The following is a 21,546-nucleotide window of genomic DNA, read 5'->3' on the forward strand; positions in this document are numbered from 1 at the left end:
GAAATAGCCAATGAGGTGGCGCAGCCGGGCCGGCCGGGCAGCCAGTGCCATATAGTATGCAGCAACCGGAGGAGTCACGTTGGGGGAACGGCAGAAAGCAGCTATCCGTTTACACTACTTTGCTCTAGCAGCTATCTTAATGGTGACTGCGTGGCCGGGGGGAAACCTGATCGGCCAGATCCAGCCGAAACCAGGAGGGAGGGAGTGGGCTTTCCGGAGGGGGGGAGGGGGAGGGAGTCGAAGGAGGAGGAGTAAGAGAGGGGGAAAGAAAGAGAAAAAGAGTGCGAGGGAGTGAGGGAGGGAGGAAAATAAACAACAAAAAATGTCCTCTTCCTCCCCCACCGGGCAGATCGCGAGCGCGGCGGACATCAAGCAGGAGAATGGGATGGAAAGCGCCTCGGAAGGGCAGGAGGCGCAGCGCGAGGTGGCGGGGGGCGCGGCGGCGGGGCTGAGCCCCCCGACTCCCGCTCCGTTCCCCTTGGAGCCGGGGGAAGCCACGGCCGGCGCGGGCCGCGAGGAAGGGGCGGCGGCAGAGCCGGTCCGACTGCACTCGGAACTTCTGGGCGGGCACCGCACCGCCGCCGCGCAGACCCCGCTGGCCTTCTCGCCGGACCACGTCGCCTGCGTGTGCGAGGCGCTACAGCAGGGGGGCAACCTGGACCGCCTGGCCCGATTCCTGTGGTCCCTGCCCCAGAGCGACCTGCTACGTGGCAACGAGAGCCTGCTGAAGGCGCGGGCGCTCGTGGCCTTCCACCAGGGCATCTACCCCGAGCTGTACAGCATCCTCGAGAGCCACAGCTTCGAGTCGGCCAACCACCCGCTGCTGCAGCAGCTCTGGTACAAGGCGCGCTACACCGAGGCCGAGCGCGCGCGCGGCCGGCCACTGGGTGCTGTGGACAAGTACCGGCTGCGCAGGAAATTCCCGCTGCCCCGCACCATCTGGGACGGCGAGGAGACGGTGTATTGTTTCAAGGAGAAGTCGCGCAACGCGCTCAAGGAGCTCTACAAGCAGAATCGCTACCCTTCGCCCGCCGAGAAGCGGCACCTGGCTAAGATCACCGGCCTGTCCCTCACCCAGGTCAGCAACTGGTTCAAGAACCGCCGGCAGCGTGACCGGAACCCCTCGGAGACCCAGTCCAAAAGGTGAGCGCCAACTTCCCTGCCCCTCCTCCCCCGCCCTCCCCACCCCCTTCCCCGCTTTCTTCGGCTCGCGGCGCTGCAAACATGGCGCTTACCTTCCCCACCGCCAGCCGCTGCCCACCTCTCCCCGCCCCCGCCGCGCCCCGGCCCGGGCCCCGGCCGCCCCTCCCCCGCGGCCCCCAGAACTTTCTCGGGCCCCGCTAAGGACGCAGTCCCCGCCCCCGCTGCGCTGCGCTGCGCCGCTCCGCGCCGGCCGGCTGCCCACCCCGCTCGCGCCGCTCCGAAGTTGCCACGCGCGCCGGGGACTCGGCGGGCTGGGAGGCGTGCGTGGACGGCAGGGCTGCGGCTCTCGGGGTTGCTCCTGCGCGGGATGCCTGCGGGCTCCCGACCGGCGGGTTCCTGCTGCTCTCCCCACCCGAGGCCTGCCCTGCGTGGAGGCTGATCAGCGCTGTTCGGGAGTGCAGAGGAGATTCGTGGGGAGGCTGGTGGCCCCGAGTGGATTTGGGGACGTCGAGGTTTAAATGTGACAAAGTTAATCATTCACCCTTCCCGCAGCGGTTGCTTTGCGGCAGCAGCAACGTGGGGTGCCGGCGCGGCTAGGCTCCGCAGTGTTTTGAAACCTGATTCTGAACGACTTCGGATCGGGTTTCAGCACCGCTGAGTAGCAGGGCCGGAGAGCCGCTCCGGGGGCCCAAGCCGGCGCATCCGCCTCCCGCGGGTGGTGGGGGCCGGCTGCCCGAGGGGACCACAGGGGAGCGGGGGTCGCTGATGACTGCTCCCCGCGATCTCCTACCCTGTTGGGCTGGACCGGCATGTTTTTCCTCCCATAGAAAATACCAGGACTTCCACCTCTTTTGTGTCCTTCAGAGCCTGGGCAGGGTTTGTGTGTGTTTGTGTATAAGTTAGATGAGGTAAAGTAAAGAGAAGGTCGCCTAAAGGCGTGCGGCTCCGGCCTTGGGACCTGGGGAGGAAGAGTCCCAGCGGCCGCGGCAGGGAGCCGCCTGCCGGGCCAGGTGGAGGTGACCGGTGCGTCGCCGCCCCCTCCTGCCCCAGACCTGGCGGCCCCGACGGCCGCCGCCTTCCTCTTCCAAGGAGAAGAGGCTCAGCCTGCGAGTCTGGCTTCGGGTAACCAAAACAAAACGCGCCCGTGAGGAGAGAAGCCTCCCGCAGACCTGTGGAGGTTAGGCCGGGCCCTGCCACCTTCCCCGCGCCGGCTGGGGGCCGCGGATCTCCGGGAGCGGTAGGGAGCGGCCCGCGCACAGGCACAGGCCAGCTGCCCTGCTGCAGACTCCATGCCCCAGCCTGCGCGGTCCCTGGGCTCCCCGCCCCTCGCGCCACACTGCCGACTTCATCCCCTCCCCATTAACTACACACAGGCGCATGCACGCACACACACCGCCAGTTGCCTAGTGTAGGCCCCTCCGGATCTGCCTCCCACCCGCACCCCCAGTGAGTCACCCTCGCAGACGGCGACGGTGGCTCAGCCTCAGCTCATAAATCAAAGCGCTTTCTGCGCTCCTGGCCCCGCAGCCCAAAGCCCGGGTAATCCCCTCCCCTGGCTTGCAAGTGAACAGAGAGCCACTGCAGAGTTGGCCCTTCGCTGGGCCAGGTCCCACTATGTATCCAGTTTGCCTCTGTCCTGCGTCTGCGCCCAACCTCGGGTCAAATGGGAAGAACCCATCACTCTTCTGCCCAAGTCGGAGAGCTGAGGCGCACAGTTTTGTCTGGATCCCGACTGAGGACCCTGCAAAGGGCTCTGATAGTAACAAGGCCCCCGAATGACCCACACAGACCCAAGTCTCCCAGGCACTAGATGGGTCTGGAAAATAGGTTCCTTTGGCTTCTAAGGCAGCTATACAAAAGTGTTCTGGGTTTAAAAGTGTGGTTCCTACCAGGACAGCCACTTTTTTGAGTGAGAGTTGTCCATCCATCTGTTGGAGTAGACATTTTTGGAAACGTGAGACATTTTGGTCTCTTGATAATGAACTGGCAAACTCAGTTGAATACCTCACACCTCCTGTTCCTTTACCTCCAAAATAACACTGATCTGAATTAGTTGGACAATAGGGGATTGCACTCCTGAACAGGAAAAACTGTGATGTAAGTAGCAGCATATTTAACAGTAAGGAAAAGCACATCACTTTTAACTCCTGTCTGCTGAATTTATCTTTGAGATCATTGGCCTTTCCCTGAATTTATTGTTATTTAAAATTACTAGGAACTGAGAGATCATCTTTTCAGATTCTCTGGTTGATCCAGCCTGCTGAAAGGCTTCTGAGCTTAAATAAGGCTAGCAGACATCCTGCTGTGCTTTCCTTAAATACTGCTTTTAATGGATTTAGAAGCTGTCTTCTAAACAAATGGCACTGTGTAGAATGTCATCTCCTTGACCTTCTGAATGTCTTGGTTTTCCTCTGTATAGTGAGTCTGATGGCAATCCCAGCACAGAAGATGAATCCAGCAAGGGACATGAAGATTTGTCTCCTCACCCACTCTCAGGTTCATCTGATGGCGTCGCCAATCTCAGCCTTTCCAGCCACATGGAGCCAGTGTATATGCAGCAAATTGGAAATACTAAGATACCATTAAGCAGTTCTGGAGTACTGTTGAATGGAAGCTTGGTACCTGCAAGTGCTTCACCTGTCTTCCTTAATGGTAATTCTTTTATTCAGGGACCCAGTGGAGTTATCCTTAATGGATTAAATGTGGGAAATGCGCAGACAGTATCACTGAATCCACCAAAAATGTCTTCCAACATTGTGAGCAATGGTGTAGCCTTAACAGACATACTGGGGTCTACCTCTCAGGATGTGAAGGAATTCAAAGTCCTCCAGAGTTCTGCTGCTAACTCAGCAGCCGCCACCTCCTACAGCCCCAGTGTGTCGTTCCCAGGGCTGACACCCAGCACTGAGGTGAAAAGAGAAGGCATTCAAACAGTGGCTTCCCAGGACGGAGGCTCTGTAGTGACTTTTACTACACCAGTGCAAATTAACCAGTATGGCATTGTCCAGATCCCTAATTCCGGAGCAAACGGCCAGTTCCTTAATGGGAGCATTGGATTCTCTCCACTGCAGCCACCTCCTGTCTCAGTGGCAGCATCACAAGGTAAAAGACTCATTTGGTACCATAATGCACCAGTAGGTGTGTTGGTCAGCCGCTGTAAAGGATGCATTTAGGAAGAGCTGTAGATTGATACTACTGTTTGGGTACCTGATTGGCTGCCACAGCTGCACAGTAATCTTGATAAGAATGTCTTCTTTCTTAACCCCTATGTGATACCCAGCTGCCTTCCTTCCCTCACATCATGGCGATGGGCTTTTATCTGCACAAAACTAAATGGGAAAGTACAGTTCCTAGCAAGTCTTGCCAAATCTACAGTTATAGAAATACAATAAGCCAAAAAAGAAAGAAAGAAAGAAATATCGTAAGGCAATCGGTGCTTATAAAATAAACCAAAACTTGAGACTTAAATAAAGTTAGTGAAATTGCTAAGAACATAAAAATAGTCAAGCAGTTGGTGAGAATGTGTTTACTGTGCCTAAACATTATTTATTTGACAAAAAGTGTTCTAAAAAAACAAGTTAAAAAGACAAAATGAATTTTATTTGAAGCACATTCCTCTTATAATTAAAACAAAGACTTAAAAGAAAGCCAGAGGAATATGTAACGGGGTGTCTATTGCTCTGTGTATATATTTACCCCCAAATTGTATAGGTTTATTGATGATAACTTGAAGCCTTATTGAGTATGTTTGTGAATTTATTGATAGAAATCTGCTAAGCACCAATTTTAAATTTGGGAGACTGATATGATTAAGGGTCTTTGCTATCTTTAAGCAAATCTGAATTACTTGACATTTTCTTTATATAAAAATGCAAATGGCAGGGCTGGGGATTTAGCTCAGCGGCATAAGCGCCTGCCTTGCAAGTGCGCTTCCTGAGTTAGATTCCTGGCACCAAAAAAAAAAAAAAAAGGAAAGAAAAAGACAAATGGTTGGAATTTGACAGTGATAATAAATAGTCCCTTAATTTCAGGAATGGAAGATAGTTATGTATATTTGATGTTCTATAAGCAAATAGCAAAGTCCAGATTTTTACTCAATCGAACTTAAGCAATCATTGGCTTGAAAAGTCCACTTTCTATAAGGATAGTTTACCAGAAAGAAAAAAAAATTATGCCCAACTCTGTTGTTTCCATGACTGTGGTCTACTTCAGAATGGTAGTAAATACAGCAGTCCTGTAGTGTGTATGATTCACTTGTTCATTGTTCCAGGTTATAGAAAGAGCTAAGCCTACTGATTCTTCAACATAGGGCAAAACTATGAAACACATAGTACTTAGTTTTATAATAACTTAATGTGTATATAGTCTCTTTTTACCTCTTTAGGAAAATTTCTACACAGTAGGTAATGTTTTATATACAACAAAAACAGAAAGTATGAGTATATACATTGAGAAGGACAACAGCAAAAGGATCTTTTATTTGTAATCGAGCAAAGTGCTACCATAGAAAAATCATTGTGAACTAATAGCTAATTTTCTAAATGGGATATTTAATAAAAACAATGGCGTTTTTTTTTAAATAGCTAAAAGCAAATGACAAGGCCATCAGTCCTTAGAATTAAAGGCATAAATTTCACCAAATGGATCCAATAAGCAACATTTCTTTATAGTAACTGCATATTATAGTTCTTAAGCATATTGAGGATTCGACCTCTCTCAAAAACACATACCAAGCCTTCTTTAAAATGTCTAGACCAGGACAAGGGATGAATTCAGTGGCACAATGCCTGCCTGGCAAGCACAAAGTCATGAGTTCAATTCCTAGTGTGAAAGTAAATAAATAAAATGTCTAGACAAGGTAGACAGAAATTTATTTTTAAAAAATAGAATAGCCAAAAAAATAGAACATCTACATCTCTTACTCACTTTATAATTTGAGAAAATGAGAATTTTTTTCCTATCGTAATTATAAAGTTTTTTTGTTTTGTTTTGTTTTTTTGTCTTTTTTGAGATGGGGTCTCGCTATGCAGTTCAGGATGGCCTTGAGCTCACTTTGTAGCCCAGGTTGGTCTCGAACTCACAATAATCCTCCTGCCTCAGCCTCCGAGTGCTGGGATTACAGGCGTGAGCCACCATGCCTGGCTCATTATAAAGTTTTCATGTATGATTTTTAGTTGGACTTTTAAACTGATTTTAAAATTACTATTCAATTTATAACTTGCAGTTATATTTATGTGATCTTTTAGATCATATCTGCTCTACCTCATTTATATATGTTATGATTTCTACACATACAGAAAAATTATTTTCCTTCTATTCAATAGCCATTTGGAAAAATGTTGCATATAGTATATTATTTATGATTCTACTAAAAATTATTGTTTGGGGGCCTGGGGATTTAGCTCAGCGGCATAAGCACCAGCCTTGCAAGCAGGCAGTCGTGAGTTCGATTCCCCAGTACCGATAAAAAGGAAAAAGACACACACACAAAAAAAAAAATTGTTTGGTTTGCTTGCATACTGATAAACAATTTTACAGACATGTATACAACAAGATAACCATCTATTTCAGATGTTTCTTTGCGAAAATATAGCAGTCAACAAGAATTTTATAGCATACTTATATTGAAGCCAAATATTTTCAAGTAAAAGTTGCTGATACTGTTTCCGTTTTTGTTTTTTTGTATGACCCAAACAAATGTTTATGTTGGGGAATAGCTTAAACTAACCTAGAAATGCTTTTCATACAACTAGTGTACTATGATGAATACTACCTAATGGTTCCATTTGTAAAAGAAATTCAAATGCACTGTTTTTTCCTTTTTTCTCATTTAGAAGCATTCCTTTACTTTAGGGTGCTTTAAAATGTTCCAAATATATGAGTAACCTAAAAGAAAATATTTATCAATATATGTGGTAGTCTAATCACCATTATTCTAATAATTCAAGAAAATATGGTTTAGGCGATTATTCAATTTAACATTGGACTGTTGTCCCAACCAGATCATCTAATTCAAAGTCAGGGTAAATAGCTCTTCTGAGTTATGTAACAAAACTCTCCTCAAGTCTACTTCTCCTTCAGTGGCAGGGTTTTGGGGATCATCTCATTGCCATCATTTCACTCTGCTTGTGTGACAACTCAGAGAGAACAATGATTCAGCTTATTGGAGAGAAGGTCTAACCCCTCTGCCTTGTCTGAGTTATCTGATTTGAACATCTCAGCTTTCCACTTAGATTTCTTTTTCTATTTCTAGTCTTAACAGCAGACCATTATAATGAGAGCCCAAAAAGATACAACCCTTTTAGAAAAATATTAGCTGTTGTCCTTTATGTTAGTTTATATTTTTAAAAGCTCATTTTGCTCTTATCATTAATTTTTCCTAACTCCACAACCATGAAACTTCAGAACTGGCTCAGCAAAAGAAGAAAAAGGCTTTTGAATGTTGTGTTGACTTGACATTACTTTATGGCTAGTTTGATGAAAGTTTGCAACTTGTCTGTGCAAGTTTATGTGGTTAACTTTTATGCCCCAGGGAAACTCACTTTCTGTGGTTTTGTATCTATCCATTCATATTTTATGCCAGTTACTGAGAAGTCCTGAACAACAGGCATTCTACTTTGCATTTATCTTTTCTAGTTTTAACTGGCAACACTAGGTATAACTAGATAGTAATTAAGAGACATCAGGTTGGTAATAATGAGCCAAATACTTAACAGAAGTCAGAACTTGGGACCAGAGTTTTTCTTTTCTTTTTTTCATACTTGGTTTCCAAACCAGTAGTTTTCTCATCAGAATTTGTTGGAAAGTTAAAAATACAGCTGTTTTAAGCCAGGTCTGTTGGCAGGCATCTGTGATCCCAGTACTCAGGAGGCTGAGGCAAGAGAATCACTGCAAGTTCAACCCCAGCCTGTGCTACATAGTGAGTTCAAAACCAGCCTGAATCACATAGAGAGACCCTGTCTCAAAAACAATAATAATAAAATATTTTTTAATGCAGCTGGTCTAGGCTAACAGTGTAGCTCTATAGTAGGCCACTTTCATTCCCCAGCACTACAAAAATTACCATCATTAGGCTGGTGGGGCATGGTGGTACATGTCTGTAATCTCAACTATTCAGGAGGCTGAGGCAAGAGGATCATAAATTCAAGACCAGCCTGCGTAACTTAGTGAGACCCTGTCTCAAAAAGGGGCCAGAGATATAGGTTTGTACACAGTCCTGGGTTTAATCCTTCTGATTAAAAAAAAAAAAATTACTTGAAAGTGTCGGGGCTGGGGATTTAGCTCAGTGGCATAAGTGCCTTCCTTGCAAGTATGCGGTCGTGAGTTTGATCCCTGGTACCAATAAAAACAAAAAAGATTAAAAAAAAGAAGAAGAAAGAAAGTGTCACTTCTCCATAGATACTGTACCTGAGGAGAAAAATTGTATAAAGAAGTAACTTTTTTCCTTTTTGCCACCTCCATCAATGCTAATTGGTACTTTACTTTTTTCTAGGTAATATTTCAGCAAATTCAAGCACTTCAGATGGGAGCACATTTACTAGTGAGTCTGCCACAATCCAGCAAGGAAAGGTGTTCTTGAACTCTCTTGCTCCCAGTGCAGTGGTATATACTGTTCCTAATTCAGGCCAGACAGTAGGAGCTGTGAAACAGGAAGGCTTGGAAAGGAGCCTGGTATTTTCTCAGTTGATGCCTGTCAATCAGAATGCACAAGTAAATGCAAACCTGTCTTCCGAAAATATCCCAGGGAGCGGCCTTCATTCACTGGTCCCCTCATTAGTTAATGTATCCCCAACTCACAATTTTTCCCTGACTCCCCCTACTCTACTAAATCCCACTGAGCTAAATCATGACATTGCTGATAGCCAGCCAATGTCTGCACCTGTGGCAAGCAAATCTACTGTGACCTCTGTCGGCAACACTAACTATGCAACACTTCAGAACTGCTCCCTTATTACTGGTCAAGACCTACTGTCAGTCCCTATGCCTCAAGCTGCCCTTGGGGAAATAGTTCCTACAGCTGAAGACCAGGTAGGTCATACCACCCCAGCAGTTCACCAAGATTTTGTCAGAGAACACCGACTGATTCTGCAATCCGTGGCTAACTTGAAGGAGAATTTCTTGCAGAATTCCGAGAACAAAGCAACAAGCAGCCTTATGGTACTAGACTCCAAATCCAAGTATGTCCTAGATGGCATGGTTGAGACAGTATGTGAAGACCTGGAGACAGACAAAAAAGAGCTTGCCAAGCTCCAAACTGTCCAGTTGGATGAAGATATACAAGACTTATAAACTTCATTTCCTACACTCCCCCTCCCTTTTTGCTTTTGGCATCAGCAGCAAATCTTTTCATGTGGCCCCAAAGACATAAAGCATTTCCCCATCCAAAGGAAAAGACTCTACTTTTTTAAGTAAATGCATTCAAGAGACTTGGAATTGATCTGCATGAAAATCATGGTTGAATATACATTGGTAGAACTGATTTATGGAAACCTTTTTGTTCACGTATAATGTTCTCTCTTCGATGGAGGCAAAGATGAAATGTATCAAGTCAAAGTATATCATTTAGTTGACAGTATAATTTTAAGTTCAAAATGGAACTTACTAAGTTTTTTAAATTAAAAATGTATACATATAATAGAAAATTAAATATAACTGCAGACGATTAGAAACAATGCAATTGTTTTTGTTTACTTTTATTACATGGGCATTGATAAGATTAAGAAACAGAAATGGTACTCCAAACTATTGTAAGGGTGTATTTTTTGACATTAAGTAGCTTAATATATATAAGTATATGTATATGCATACAGACACTTATCTATTTCAGCATTTTTGAGAAAGTCTTGGTTTAATTCTGTACACATTTCCAGATGTGTTTGTTAGCAGTTCAGTGTAGCTGAGGAGGTTTGAAACTCCACTAAAAACTGAAACAAACTTCAGTGTGAATGTAAATATATCAATACTATAAGCAAGATTTGAGTAAGTACAGTTTTATTTATACTGTGTATGTTTCTCTTATACTTCAGGCGGTATGAACTAAAAAGAAAAATGTTTTCTTACTGTTTAATTTATTTTTATTGTTCGAACAGGAAGTGAACATTGTTTCCAGTAGTTTTACTTTTTGTAGGATTTTAAAAGCAGTGACTTTTATCAGAAGTCTACTACGGTCAATATTAATAACACTGAAACAGGAATTCTAACTCCCAATATTGGAGTTTTGGTACTTTTTTTCACATCTCTGTTCTTTATTTAGCAACTCTGATTCTTTTAAATATGTTTTATATAGACTTCTATGTGCCTTTTTAACTTGTGGCCTTTTAGTAAGATACAGAAGTGTCAGTAAAAGCACTGATGTTTCTTTTCTACTATCTAGCAGGGTTAATTTTATCACAAAATTATATTACATCTGGAGAACTTAAGTTTCACTAAATTTTATCTGTAATGTTATGCAAATGGATAAACAGCTAATTATTACTGTTTTTTATTACAATGACAATAACAGCAATTAGATTACAAAAAACTATATAATCAACTGCAGTCTATGAAAACAGCCATTTTAAAGTAAAGAACAAATGTGTATATTCTACTTAGCAAAATTCTGTCCTGTGGGAACTTCATTCTCAGTGTTTTGCATTTCTTGAAACACGATGACATGTAATTAGCTGTTGTTTGCACTACTTGATCATGTCCTCTTTAAAGCAATCTTTTAGGTTTCTGTAAGAAGCTTGTTGGATAATATTGTGAATTGTGTTTATAGTTTTTATCAGGACTCTGAAATACAAGCACATTTATGTAGTGAGTAAAATTACTCTATTCTCTGAGAAGCCAGAAAAGTGAGAAGATCATCTGTTTGACAATGACTTAAAGTTGTTCTACATAAAAATGCTACATCTTTCTTTAAGATGAGAATGGAGGGGCCATTCTAGACCTATGTGTCCATCAGCTGATCATGTTGAACAAGGACCACAGAGTACTTAACTTTTGCTGTTATTGCAATGGAACTTGCAGGCACAAGTAAAGAGCCCTGTGAGGAAACTCTTTCCATCATTTTGATAAAGAACTGACATCCAGTTTTTTGAAATTGGTGAATGTTCCCAAACTGCTGAAATTACATTTTATTTTATTTTGTTTTGTTTTGTTTTGTTTTGTTTTGTTTCAACAGAGTCAGGTGTTTTGGAGTTCTCTTCCATTTTACAATAGTATACAGCTTTTTTTCCCTTGATTGTGTGCTGATCTTGTCATCAAGGTTAATTACATGATTCTGTAATGAAAATGATGTTTTCCACTTGATTGCTGCAGATATCAAGAGTTTCTTAATACTTTTAAAATACCCATCCAATAGAGAGATGGGAAGGTTTAAAGAGAGTTATATATGTTACATATATAACATGTCTTCCAAAAATATAATATTCCTGTCTTTTATGTAGAGTTCTTCATGCATTTTCCTTTATGAAAAAAAAAAAAGATAGCACAAAAACCTCAGACTTACATAGGAAACCCATTTATATTCCCAACATAGTATAATTATAACCGTATAATTACTCCAGGTAGCTGCACACTAGACCATGTAAGAATCAATGCACATTAGAAAGAACTTATGGTTCTTTTCTTTCAGGCCAGTCGGTATGTAGTCCAAATATATGTGAATGGAATAATTATAAACCCCATGATCTCCTTGCACAGAATTGCAGATGTAATTTTGCAATGCCAAGGGCCAGCCCCAGAACCCTTGGAGTTCATGTGGCAGAAATTCCTTAACAAACCAATGCTTGAAAATGCTGCAGATGACCTTCTAATAATGCCTGAAGAGCAATCAGAATAGGGGTGAAGAATCCTCTTCAAATCCCAACCCCTGCTACTGGCTGTGGGACTTTTTTGATGTGAGCCTATCTATGCACTCTATCAGCCAGAGTTTGGCATTTAGCTCTTAGTTACATCCAATAAAGGACAGTCTCTTGTTTGAAGAGAAGGTGCATTTGTTCCTCCAGCAAGCAAGAGCACCTGTGTTGTACTGCATTATCTCATGTATATTTATGCTAAAGACTCTTTGGATTATCCATGTTCCAGTGCCTTTCAGGTGTTGTGAAAGGCAGGTAGATGTTGTAGCCATAGATTTTTAAAACTCTAGTTTAATTACACATTGACCTTAAGTCTCCTGTATGTGCCCTTACATCATGCATGTTAGCAGTTGGATTATTGGGCATGTGTAGCAGCCTTCCTTGCTACATCCTAGACAAGTGTGCATTAGGACATAGCCACAAGTTCTTCATTCTTTAAAATGCTTTAGTAGATCATCTCACATAAAAAATAATTCAGGAAAACCGGGGGGAAGAATATTGTACAAAAGATGTTTCAAGAGTCTTCCTAAAGTCTAGATGATAGAGCCTAATGGTTATTTTGAATCTTATTAGTATATTTCAAGTTAATTAAATATTACACCATAAATTTTGCTAGTCAGAATTACATAGCATGTGACTCTTGGCTTTCAGGGTTCTCAAAAAATCTGTTCTTCCGTTGCATGTACTGTATGTTTGGAGGCAACCAGTTACACACTCAGTATGGTTTTACTGTGCCTTACTCAGAAAGAAACTCTGTCCAGAATGTATATCATGGGATGGGGTATAGAACAGAGTCATTACTGCACTGTTAGGTGATGGCACACAGCATGTCCCAGAACATTTCTGTGCTTAATTACCCAACCAAAGAGATCTAAAGTATGTCTGTTGTACTGTAATGGGGGTTTATGCCTGGACAATTAAGTGTTTTATTTGTTTTCTGAAATGATGTGAACTTATTTTTCTAAACACTATGCTAAATAAACTTTATATTTATACATACCCTGTGTTGAGAAAAAGTCATTTGAGAAAAATTATTAAAATGTGAGAAATTCATCTTAGTAGGCAAACAGAAAATAACATTGAGATTATTTGTTTCTGAAAAAGCAGAGAATAAAAAAAAAAAAAAAAACAGGGCCTGGGGATTTAGCTCAGCGGCATAAGCGCCTGCCTTGCAAGCAGGCAGTCATGAGTTCCATCCCCGGTACCGATAAAAAGAAAAAAAAGACAAAATAAATAAATAAATAAATAGAAACACATGCATCCCAAAGGCTGGCCAATTGGAATAATTTTGGAAAAGTTATCTGTTGGTCTTTCTACAAAGTTGTGCAATTCATTTAACTATACAACATACTCAGAGCTAAATCATAAAAATTTTATCCTTAGAGGGAGGATGCATACCTTACTCACTTTCGCATTCCAAGAACTGAACGTGTAGGCCAAGCATGGTGTTAAACATACATGCAAGCTGTGATGCCAGCAACTCAAGTGGCTGACACAGGAAAATTGCAACTTCAAATCCAGCTTGGATAACTTAGTGTGAGCCTTGTCCCAAGGTAAAATTTTAGAAAGAGCAAGGAATGCAGCTCAGCGGTACAGCATTTGTCTGGTTTGTTTGAGGCCCAAATTAATCTCAAGCACAACCACTAACCTTCCAGAAAACCAAAATTGCCAAATACCTCTAGCACATAGTAGATCCTATAGCAGAAAGGTCCAAAGACCCTTTGTTCCAGATTAGAAGTTCAGCATCACCCAACCCTAAGGACCTGTCAGCTGCCCACCTGTTTGCAGCACAATTTGATTGAAAGTTAGAGGCAGAATTACATTACTGCTAAATGTAGAATTGAAAGATTAGGCCTTGATGTAGTTTGATCCTAACTTTTAAAGATACATGCATCTGATTTTCTATTCCTCCTACACTGAAATTGAGAAGATGAAATTAGTCTGTTCTATCCGACAAGAAATATTTCTGGGGTTCTTAAGTGCCATGGAAGGCAGTTTGCCTCAAAATGTCTCAAGAATTTTGTGCTTTCCAAGCATTCCATCTATTCTGCCTCTTCGTTAACCAAAGCCAAATCCTGTTGTTGAGGGTGAATCTGTACCCTGAACTCTATGTAGGCTGGAGGAGCCAGATCCCAAGTGGGTATTTTGAAAATGTCCTGATTCCTTACAGTTCTGCCTATTTTCATACTCTCTTCTCCCCCGGGGCCTGTTCCCCACTGTGCTCCTCACAAAAGTGACCAAACCGCAAGTCTAAGGTTCACGATGGGGTCTTTGGTCTTTCGATCCCTTTCTCCTGCCCTAGTGCATCAAATAGCAAATGTATCAAAGTCTGCTCTTTTGTAGTCTCTTGAATCAGCTCCTTCATTTCTAGGGTTACTCCTATTGCTTAAGAAGTTATTGTTCAACTACATCATCGAGGCCACCTCCTACCTGGTCTACTATCTGCTTTTCACACACCAAAATGAAACTGTCAGAATTAAAAAGACTGCTAATTGCCCTCCTTTTCCAATTTAGAACCAGTAGCTGGGTATGGTAGTGCACATGTGTGATCTTAGCAGTGGAGGCTGAGGCAGAAAGACTGCTGCAAATTCAAGGCCAGCCTGGGCTACAAAGTGAGTTCAAGGCCAGCATGAACTGCATAGTCAAAAAGACACACATGCAAAAAAATAAAGGAAAAACTCCAGTGGTGCATCATTACCTATGAAACACCAATTAGGGCTGGGGATACGGCTCAGTAACCCAAATGCTTGCCTGGCAGGCACAAGGTTCTGAGTTTGAATCCCAGTTCAGGAAAAAAAAACAACAACAACATTAATTAAACTCTACAGATCCAGGCTCTCCTATTGACTTTTCATATCTCTAGCCACATGCAACTTCTCCAAAGAGAAACCGAGTTCTTTAGCCACTTCTAGAAAATCTCTCTCCCCACGAGTAGAAAGTGTACGGCCTGTTCTGTGATTAGACAGGGATTTATAACTTGTTTTAATGTGGCATATTTCTCTCTCTCTCTCTCTCCCTCTCTCTCTCTCTCTCTTTCTCTCTCTTTCTCTCTCTCTCTCCCCCCTCTTTTCTCGTCTTTTTGCTTTCTTTCTTTTTTCCTCAGTGCTATGGATCTAACACAGGTTTAGGGCAAGCACTCTACCACTAAGCTACATTTCTAACCCTTATTGACAGTTAGTATGCAAGAAAACCTCTAACCCTTATTGCCAGTTAGTATGCAAGAAAAAAAAATCAATACATTTTGGAATAGAGGCTGCAAGTGGTTCTTTGAATCTTCTAATATTAGGTCTTTATGGTTATTGTTTTCCTGTTGTTCCAAGGTTTTTTCCACTTCCAAGTTCAAGGCCAGCTTCCAGGTAATAGAAACTGGCTAAAGTCTGGTAGACAAGTGGGTTGGGCATTAGCAAAAGTGAACTCACTGAAACCTTTTAGAGAAATGTTTCAAAATAGCACTGATGTACTGGAAATCTATACTTATATATAGCTATACTTTCTAAAAATATTCTCTCTGAGTATATCCATATTACTTACATTTGAACTTAGCAAATGTCTAAAGAATCAACAAAGTCTGGGGTACATGATGGTGTACCCCATAATCCAACAATTGAGAGGCTGAGACAGAAGGATTGCTATGAGTTCAAGGCCAGCTAGTGCTGCATAGTGAGTTCAAGGCCCTGAATTACATGGCAAGACTTGTCTCAAAAAAAAAATTATAAGAAACAATAAATGAAACGAAGAGGTAGTCATCAAGAAACCTGAATTCAAGCCAGGGATTTAGCTCAGCAGTAAAAGCACCTGCCTGGCAAGCATGAGGTCGTTAGTTTGATTATCAGTACCAAAAGAAAAGAAAAGAAAGAAAGAAAGAAAGAAAGAGAGAGAGAGAGAGAGAGAGAGAGAGAGAGAGAGAGAGAGAGAGAAACCTGAATTATAATTAGCCTTGAGATTTAGGAAATAACAGTTTACCTCTGGGTCATTTGAGTGTATGTGTGAAAAGATTAGATTACATATCATTACATTTGAGATTGAGATCCATGAAATTATAAGGAACAAAATGATTTAATAAAATATACTTACCTCACAGAGTTAAGATCAAATCAATTACAGGGCAAAAGGATACACTGACCTGCCAATGGCTGCAAATATAAAACAATTGACACAGGATCAACAACCTGTGACCCCTTGAGATTATTTAGAGGCATGCAGTGGATAAGGCAGGCTGGTTTTGTATCTGTCCTCCTCCACCTGTATACAACCTACCCCTACTCCAGGAATTTTAAGGAAGACTTTTAATTTTGGGAGGAGAGGCCTTTTTTTTTTTGAGACAGGATTTCACTATGCAGTCAAGCTGGCTTTAAACTCACTTTGTAAATTAGCTGACCTCGAACTCACAGCAATCTTCTTGCCTCGGCCTCCTGAGTGCTAGAATTACAGGCATGTGCCATCTTGCCTAACTTAAAAGAATGCTTTTAAAGATGCAAAATCACTAAGGTATAAGAATGTAGGATAGGGGCTGAGGATTTAGCTCAGTGGCATAAGCGCCTGCCTTGCAAGCAGGCAGTCGTGAGTTCGATCCCTGGTACCGATAAAAATGAAAAAGCCAAATAAATAAATAAATAAATAAATAAAAATGTAGGATAAGTAGTGGATTCAGAAGATTGAACAAGGTCTTCCCCTTTCTAAGTGCAGTAGCGAAGTGGTGTGTGTGTGTGCGTGTGTGTGCGTGTGTGTGCGCATTTGTGAGTATTTGAAGGATGCAGAGAAAAAGATGGGAAGAAGCAGAGGGGAATGTTGCTCTTTATTCTTTTTGTTCTTTGTGTGTTCTACGTCCCTACTGAGGATCAAGGAAGAGACAGTGCAAACTAAGCACTTGAATCTTCTGAAAACAATTAACAGTGTAGTTTTCCCCACACCTAACTTGTGCAGATCCTGACAATATTCCTGCCAGAAGGTTCCTGGATAAAATTATGTCATTATTTACCAAACACTTTAAACATTTGGGACCACACTCTATAAATATGGCAGCCATTGCCTGCTAAATACATTCTGCTTATCAAGCAGACCCAGAGAGTGTTTTCTAAGTTATTACATGGCCTATAAATAATAGTGACTTAATTTTCTTTCTGTAACCCAACGTATTCAATTCATTCATAATGACAAATTTTAGCCTTTCTTAGTTAGATTTACCTTAAAAACTATAAGATTTATTTGTAAATCAAAGTAGTTTGTATAAAGAAAAGGAAATACTAAGATACAGCCTTTGGTGTAATACCCTACCTCTGATCATATTACCTTAAATGACCGGTGATCGTATTACCTTCTATGCACACTTCCCAGAAGTCTGGGTAAACATAAGTTATATACATTCCCTGTTTGTTTCCACTGATGCAAAGAATCTGGCAATATTCGGTAGAGATTTGAGCTCTCAAGTGCCAACTTGATTGAGCCCAGATTTTGACAATGCCAGTGGGTTTGGACGGAAACATAAAACAAGGCCTGTGGCTTGGGCCTATCTTCTGTTCCAGAGGAATAAAATTATGCTGTAAGAATCACTTCTAGCCTCTGGAAACAATGATAGCCTTGAAAACTTCCAAAGTCCTACCCTGTTGAATTGGTTTACTGAATTTAAACCTAATCCCAGTGTATATGTGCTAAGTGCTGGACTCGGCGCTGAGGATTCTGAAAGGGTCACTCTTTAACATCAAAGAGCTAAATTAAATGAATTAGTGTCACTTTATTTTGGAGGGCAAAATCATGTTAAACCATATTCTCTTCCAAAATAACCAGCATAATGTCTGACTAAATGTATAGATGCCTCATAGCCTTGTCAAGTTGACACATAAAATTATCATCAACCATCTCTTACTAGCTGAGTGAACCTGAGCAAGCTGCTTCATCTCCTTGTGCTTCTTCATCTACATACAGTAGAAATTACAGTACCTATCTTATAGATTTTCCAGTGAGAATTATATAAAGTCATGCATGAAAAGTGCTTAGCAAAGTACATAATTTTCATTAACAAAGTACTTATTAATATCAACCTTTTAATTTACTCAATAGGAGTCCATTGAATGAATAGACTATAATCTACTCAACAGACTATCTACTGCTAAATTGCAATTTTTTTCATTTTTTATAATATGGGAAGCATTACATACATGTGAAATGTTTTAAGGAATATCTTTATAGCTAAGTATTTGGGCACATTCATAATTATTGCTATCATTTTTATTATTATTTACAAGTGAATTTACTCAAAAAGATGATACGTTTGATACCACACTGTCATTTTGACCTTGTCCTCGAGATGATTATACATCCTCATCTGCTTCCCCGATACTGGGTTTGGCTGTGAGATTGCTCAAGGAATATGAACAAACGTAATCTCTAACCAAAGGCTTTGGATTTGCTGCTGCGGGTTCACTTGCTGTTTTGGATAGTTGCTCCTCTTACACTCTTGTGCCACAAGAATAACATATCCTGGATAGATGCTAGTTGTAAAAATAAGAGATATGTTGAGCAGAGATCTAAGCCCAACTCAGAGCTCAACACAGAACCACCCCAGATGACCCATATACGAGGACTGCAGGAAAACATGTTGATCCATGAATCACTGTGATGTTTATGGTTATTTACTATGTAGCATTGTTACAGCAATAACTGACTAATACACAGGGAAATGAGACACATTTGTTGTAGCCTAGTGACCTAATAAATCTAGACTCCCAAACCTGTTTCTGTCCTGCAGTTCCCTCTCTTAACATCTTAAACTCATATATATATAAACTGGCTCCAGTTTCAGGGAAATTCCAACCAAGATCAGTAGCTTCCAAAATCTTTTTTTTTTTTCTTTTTTCTTTTGTCTTTTTCATTTTTATCGGTACCAGGGATCGAACTCACGACCGCCTGCTTGCAAGGCAGGTGCTTATGTCACTGAGCTAAATCCCCAGCCCCTCAAAATCTATTTTTTAAAAAATCACTCATGAGCAGAAACTAGATTAATTCTTTATTTCTATCTCAAGAATCCTTAATAAAGGGACTGGAGATTTAGCTCAGTGGCATAAGTGCCTGCCTTGCAAGCAGGCAGTCGTGAGTTCGATCCCCCTTACGGATAAAAAGGAAAAAGACAAAAAAAAAAAAAGAATCCTTAATAAGGGCTTAAAGTCACAATTAGTTTTCCCTACAATGTATTCCAAGGAACAGTGGCCCTTTGAAATGATCCACAGAAATGAATGAAATTCTGGTCATTTATATTTTGGAAATGCTTGCTAGCCCACTTTTCTTACTTCCTCCATTCCTCTCTCTTCCTCCCCAAATGTATTTTTTGAAAATTTATCTTCTGGGGCCGGGGGTTTAGCTCAACGCATAAGTGCCTGCCTGGCAAACTCGAGATTGTGAGTTCAATTCTGAGTACTGAAAAAAAAAAAAAAAGAAAGAAAGAAAGAAAATTTATCTCTGTCACTCAAGAATGTGCATAAGGCACAGAGCACATGAAAGATGCAGTGCAGAAATGCCACATGAACACCACTCTGCAGTCTCAAGTTTAGCTAAACTCAAGCCTCTATGCTAGCAATACTTCATATATTATTAACTGAGAAAGTAGTACTCGACAGAACCTCTTTTTTTTTTTTTTTTTTTTTTTGGTCTTTTTCCTTTTTATTGGTAAGGAGGATTGAACTCACGACTGCCTGCTTACAAGGCAGATGCTTATGCCACTGAGCTAAACCTCCAGCCCCTTCAACATAACATCTTTTACAAAACACTATCTTAACTTGGGGAACGACTCCCTAATGAGACTATGTCAAGCATTATATAGGCCAATAGGACAGATATTTCAATCCTTTGTAGCACCTTTCACATCATATCAGATTTTTTTTTTTTATTTAAAGAGGGGGAAAAAAAACAAAACAGTAAAAGGGTACAAGTAATACAGAATTTCAAAAAAATAAGCAGTAAGAAATCACTAGTTAACAGATCACATATTGTCATCTTAGAAATAGTTGTTCAAGTTACAAAATTAAAACACACAAAGTGGACATTCAAACAGTGAGACTGCAAACAGTTCTGTTCAATGATCCAACAAAAAGTTAGTAATATGGTTTTCTATCTTACACACTTAAATATACATGCAGTTATATCCCTTAGAGCACTTCCTTTTCCTCTCTTTTTTACAATAACAATTACACATTTTGGGTTTTATTACTCCCACAGTTTTTATTACTTTTTTTTGAAGAGAATAAAACCAAATGTGACAAAACAAAATGGAGTCAGTCAAAACAAAAGGATAGACATGATGTGAAAACAGAATACCAGGTGATCAACAATGCTTACCATAATGCCTCTTGCTATCTTAAAAAGAGTTGCCTGTATCATCAGGTATAATAAAATTGAACAAAACAGTATAGAACAAAACCAATAAAACCTAAACATTGGAGACCTTACAGGACTTCAAAAGAAGATAATAGTCAAACCAGAATGGGCGTCACAGTGAATCTTATTGCCTTCAAAGTAATTGCCTATACCCTCAAACTTGATACTATCAAACAGAACAGAATAGAGTAAAATCAGTCAAACCAAGATGGGGAGACAATAGAGGGTTCAAATCAGGTTAATAGGAAAACAAAAAAGTTCCTATAATATATCCTGCTATTTTTTAATTTATTTTTCCCTTAATTAAAAAATAATAAAAAAATTATTAAAAAAGAGGGAGATTGAGATAAAAGGACATAATAACACAGGTCAGAATAGAACAATTTAAGCAACTTAGTGTTTCACCATCAGATAACCTGACATAATAGTAGTTACCATAATGTCTCTTTCCTTGAAATATTTGAGTATAACTTTGTATACTATAGCATCAAACATATCAAGACAGTGTGAAACCATTCAAGAGAATGAAAGTATTACAGGGTATTTAGAACCAACTAGCAGAAAGTGAACAACGGTTTCTATCTCTTTGCCTATAAAAAATTTTGTTTATACTATCACATATAATAAAATCCAATAAGATACATGATAAAACCAATGGAGACAGAAGAACAGCTTGATGGGACTTCAAAACAAGATGATATTAAATCAGCACTAGCTATTATGATGTCTTGTTTTCTTCAAAATAGCTGTTCATACTATCACAGACAATAAAATCAAATAACCCAGAATAAAACCATTCCATTTAATGAGTGAAAACATTATAAAGCTTCAAAGCAATATAATGGGGAATCATGATTACCACATACTTTTATGTATTCTTATCATTTCTTACACTAGGGAAACTATTTGGTATTTATACATATGAGTTTGGTTTATTTCACTTATGAGTATGGTCTCAAGCTGCATCATATCAGATTATACAAGTATATCAATTAGTGTACAGTCTATCTGCTGTTACAGAGCCCCAAAATTCATTGACTTTGAAAAGATAGTTGCTTTCTTTCAAGACACAGACTAAGGGTAAGCAGTCCATGTTAATAAGATAGTTTCACCTCATCAGCCCATTCAGGAACCCAGTGGCAGGCAGATGTTTTCTGTGGCTCTCAACACTTGTTTCCAATCTTCACCATTTCTAAAG

General features: G+C 40.8%; 1 protein-coding gene across 3 annotated transcripts; it reads left to right on the top strand.

Annotated features, from left to right (window-relative positions):
* Six4 (SIX homeobox 4) lies at positions 1-12,978 on the top strand. 3 transcript variants are annotated; one of them, XM_013155321.2, is made up of 4 exons: positions 1-142; positions 350-1,143; positions 3,563-4,245; positions 8,636-12,978. In XM_013155321.2, exons 1-4 carry the CDS (start codon positions 140-142, stop codon positions 9,430-9,432), a joined length of 2,277 nt encoding a protein of 758 aa, XP_013010775.1. In that variant the 5' UTR covers positions 1-139; the 3' UTR covers positions 9,433-12,978. The 3 variants fall into 3 exon arrangements, with proteins under 3 accessions (XP_013010775.1, XP_003472559.1, XP_013010776.1); XM_003472511.3 differs by lacking the exon at positions 1-142 and having other exon boundaries at positions 227-1,143; XM_013155322.2 differs by lacking the exon at positions 1-142 and having other exon boundaries at positions 229-1,143; positions 3,563-3,795.
* The last annotated feature ends 8,568 nt before the right edge of the window (positions 12,979-21,546 follow it).

The sequence above is a fragment of the Cavia porcellus genome, unplaced genomic scaffold (assembly GCF_034190915.1).
Source record: "Cavia porcellus strain 051 isolate PalLab524CR breed Dunkin Hartley unplaced genomic scaffold, mCavPor4.1 scaffold_31, whole genome shotgun sequence".
Taxonomy (NCBI): Eukaryota; Metazoa; Chordata; class Mammalia; order Rodentia; family Caviidae; genus Cavia; species Cavia porcellus.